The 3,589-nt window shown below is 33.9% G+C and overlaps 1 protein-coding gene across 1 annotated transcript; it reads left to right on the forward strand.

Moving 5' to 3' along the window:
• The first annotated feature begins 1,060 nt into the window (after positions 1 to 1,060).
• LOC107615276 (putative pectinesterase/pectinesterase inhibitor) lies at positions 1,061 to 3,255 on the forward strand. The gene is made up of 2 exons (XM_016317365.3): positions 1,061 to 2,164; positions 2,372 to 3,255. Exons 1-2 carry the CDS (start codon positions 1,183 to 1,185, stop codon positions 3,070 to 3,072), a joined length of 1,683 nt encoding a protein of 560 aa, XP_016172851.1. The 5' UTR covers positions 1,061 to 1,182; the 3' UTR covers positions 3,073 to 3,255.
• Positions 3,256 to 3,589: the final 334 nt, after the last annotated feature.

A 3,589-nucleotide genomic window follows, 5' to 3' on the forward strand; every position in this document is an offset into this window, starting at 1 on the left:
TATGAGATAATAATTTGAAAAATACAACAAAACACATAGTTTGAAATTTGATAATATTAATTGTAAAAGTTTATTAATTATAAAAATAATATGTATGAAATTATGAATGTTATGAGTAAGAAATTATGGATGTTATGTGTATGAACTTATGGATGTTATGAGTAAATTTGTCAATTGAATAAATTAATTTAAGTATTTGATGTTTTTTTAAATTCAATTATGATAAAATTTAAAAATATTTGTGTTAAAAAATCAGAATAAATTATTATTTCATTTTAAAAAATATGAAACAAATATTACATAACTGAGACAATAAATTAAAATTAATGACAATTAAAATAATTTAGATTACTCTAATCTCTATAATATTACGAAGGTGGAGTGAAACAATAAAATATAAATAAATTAGTGGTTACAAAGTAAAATCAATTAACATTATGATTAGTGTTTAATGTATAGTATATATATATGAAAATCAAATTATAAATAGTCTTATTAATATATGATATATTATATCCTAATAATTAAGAATATAATGTGATAAGTTGAGTGATAAAAGAATAAAATAATAAATTAAAATATAAAAAAATTATATAAATAAAGTTATATTAAAAAAAGTATTTTGGTTCTCAAACTTTTTTTTGGTGACAAATATTCGAATTATAGTGTGTTAGTAATTATTTCTTTTTGTATATATATATAACGTAGACACTTTTTACTACTCAAAAGAAATTAATAAAATATTTCTTAGAAAATAAAGAGATAAGTTATCAAACAAGTAAAAAATTGTTGTATGTGTATGTACCGTGTACGACCGTAAGTGTGTGCATTATATAGAGTATTATATTATATTATATTATATATTTTGTATTTCTTAGCTCTGGAGCAATTCTTATTCGATTAATAGCAGCCATATGTTTGGAAAGATCCAAATAAATAGTGCACAAGGGGACAAAAGCTTTTTTAGGCAAACCATAGACTCGGTCATTCAATCCTATTTCTGTTGCACAAATCTTAGCAAATGAAGTATAAATACCCCAACTCTATGAAGGTTTTCATCATCAAAATCCAAAAACAATAATAATAGATTGGGGAGGATTCAGATTCCTTCCCAATCAACTTTAGATTTGGCTCTATCTTGATTTATATTGCCATAAGATAGAAATAAATTAAGAATAAAAAATGGCAAACGGCAAAGTCGTTGTTTCTGCCGTTTCTATCATCCTTGTGGTTGGTGTTGTCATTGGCACCGTTGCAGTTGTTAGCAACAACAACAGCAGCCATGACCAATTGAAATCCCACAACAAGGCAGTCGAGAAGTTGTGCCAAAACGCAGATGACAAGAAACTTTGCTATGACGTCATTGGCAACGTCAATACCACTGACCCAAAGGATTACGTCTCAGAAGTGGTGAAGAGAACATTGGATACCGTCATCAAGGCATTCAACATGACCGATAGCCTCTCTGTGGAGCATGGCGAGAGTAATCCTGGCATGAAGATGGCCCTTGATGATTGCAAGGACTTGTTGCAATCAGCAACCCACGAACTCGAGGCCTCTATCAACCTTGTCACTGATAACAATTTCGCAAATGTTTACCAGAGTTCCGCTGAACTCAAGAACTGGTTGGGTGCCGTTATTGCCTACCAGCAATCTTGCATGGACGGCTTTGACACCGACGGTGAAAAGAAAGTCCAAACCGAGTTGCAATCTGACAGTTTGGATAGTGTTGGCCAGCTCACTGGCCTTGCTCTTGATGTTGTTTCCGGATTGTCCCACTTCCTTAATGGTCTTGGTTTGAACTTGAACCTCAAACCTGCTTCTAGAAAGCTCCTTGAGGTGGATCATGAGGGATTCCCCACTTGGTTATCTGCCGCAGATCGTAAACTCTTGCAAGACGTCAATAATGTCAGACCTAATGTTGTTGTTGCCAAGGATGGTAGTGGCCAATTTAAGACCGTTTTGGAGGCTATTAACTCTTACCCTAAGAACTTCACTGGTAGATACATTATCTATGTTAAGGCTGGCGTTTATGATGAATACATTACCGTTGACAAGAAGTTCAAGAACTTGTTTATCTATGGTGATGGAAATACAAAGACCATCATCACCGGTCGCAAGAACTTCCATGAGGGTACTAAGACAATGAGAACCGCCACATTCTGTAAGTCTGACTTTCATTTTTCACGTTTTCTATAACTATTTCTTTGAAAACTTCTATTATAAATATATTACTATAAATAATTTATATTGATAGATCAATTTATTGATAATAGAAACATACATGCTTATTTACTAAAACATTATCAATAATGCATGATATAACATCATATAATTTCTATATCACTAACGAGTTAAATTGTGTGTGCAGCTTCCAATGCTGATGATTTTCTTGCCAAGTCAATTGCATTCGAGAATACCGCTGGTGCTGAAGGTCACCAGGCAGTGGCACTCCGTGTGCAGGGAGATCGCTCAGCCTTCTTTGATTGCGCAATGCGTGGTTACCAAGATACACTTTATGCCCACGCCCATCGCCAGTTCTACCGCAACTGTGAAATCTCTGGTACCATCGACTTCATCTTTGGCTATGGTACCACCTTGATCCAAAACTCTAGGATCATTGTGAGGAAGCCCATGTCAAACCAGCAGAACATCGTGGTCGCAGACGGAACTGACCAGAAGAACATGCCTACTGGTATTGTCCTCCAAAATTGTGAGATCATGGCTGATTCCGCCCTCTACCCAGACAGGTTGACAGTGAGGACATTCTTGGCAAGGCCATGGAAGGCATTCTCAAGGGCAGTGTTCATTGAGAATACCATTGGTGATTTGATCCAGCCACAAGGTTACATCCCATGGAACCCACCAACTGAGGCTAACACTGACAATTGTTTCTTTGCTGAGTTCGGAAACACTGGAGCTGGTGCCAATGCCGGAGCCAGGGCCCCATTTGCAAAAGGACTTATTAGTAAGGATGAGGCTGCTCAATTTCTTGCTGAGCCATGGATCCAAGCTAGCACTTGGGTCCCAGCCACTGGCATTTCATTCGATGCTGGTTTCACCAAGGCTTAACTTAGTTTTGAAGAATCAAGAAAGGTTAAATATATGATTTTGTATTCTTTCATTAATTCTTCTATTTTTTTTTGGGAGGATTAGATTGGCAAAGATTTTGAGTTTATATGTAGACAATCGATCCTAGAAAAAAATGTAACGTGGTGACCATCAATGAATTTAATTTATTGATTTTATGTGTCTCTTTCCAGTAATACTAATACACCAAAATTAAATGGGGACAAACAATATTATTTACACAATATATATATATATATATATATATATATATATATATATATATATATATATATATATATATATATATATATATTGACATACTCAGAGAAAATTTTAACTTACAATGGGGCAAAAATATGCAAAAATATATTTTAGGGTAAAGTACTAAATTGGTCCTCTAGGTTTGGGCGTAATTCTGTTTTGGTCCTTAAGGTTTAAAGTGTTCTATTTGAATCCAAAAAAGTTTCATTTAGCATCAATTTAGTCCCACAGTAAGGTCAAAATTAAATAATTAACA

This window comes from Arachis ipaensis, chromosome B9 (assembly GCF_059453495.1).
Source record: "Arachis ipaensis isolate K30076 ecotype BB chromosome B9, ASM5945349v1, whole genome shotgun sequence".
Lineage (NCBI taxonomy): Eukaryota > Viridiplantae > Streptophyta > Magnoliopsida > Fabales > Fabaceae > Arachis > Arachis ipaensis.

Bases quoted from the DNA above. Each gene is read 5' to 3' on its own strand.
- LOC107615276 (XM_016317365.3), top strand. From the start codon at position 1,183: ATGGCAAACGGCAAAGTCGTTGTTTCTGCCGTTTCTATCATCCTTGTG. The intron at 2,165-2,371 runs GTAAGTCTGACT...TTGTGTGTGCAG, and splicing joins AATGAGAACCGCCACATTCT to CTTCCAATGCTGATGATTTT.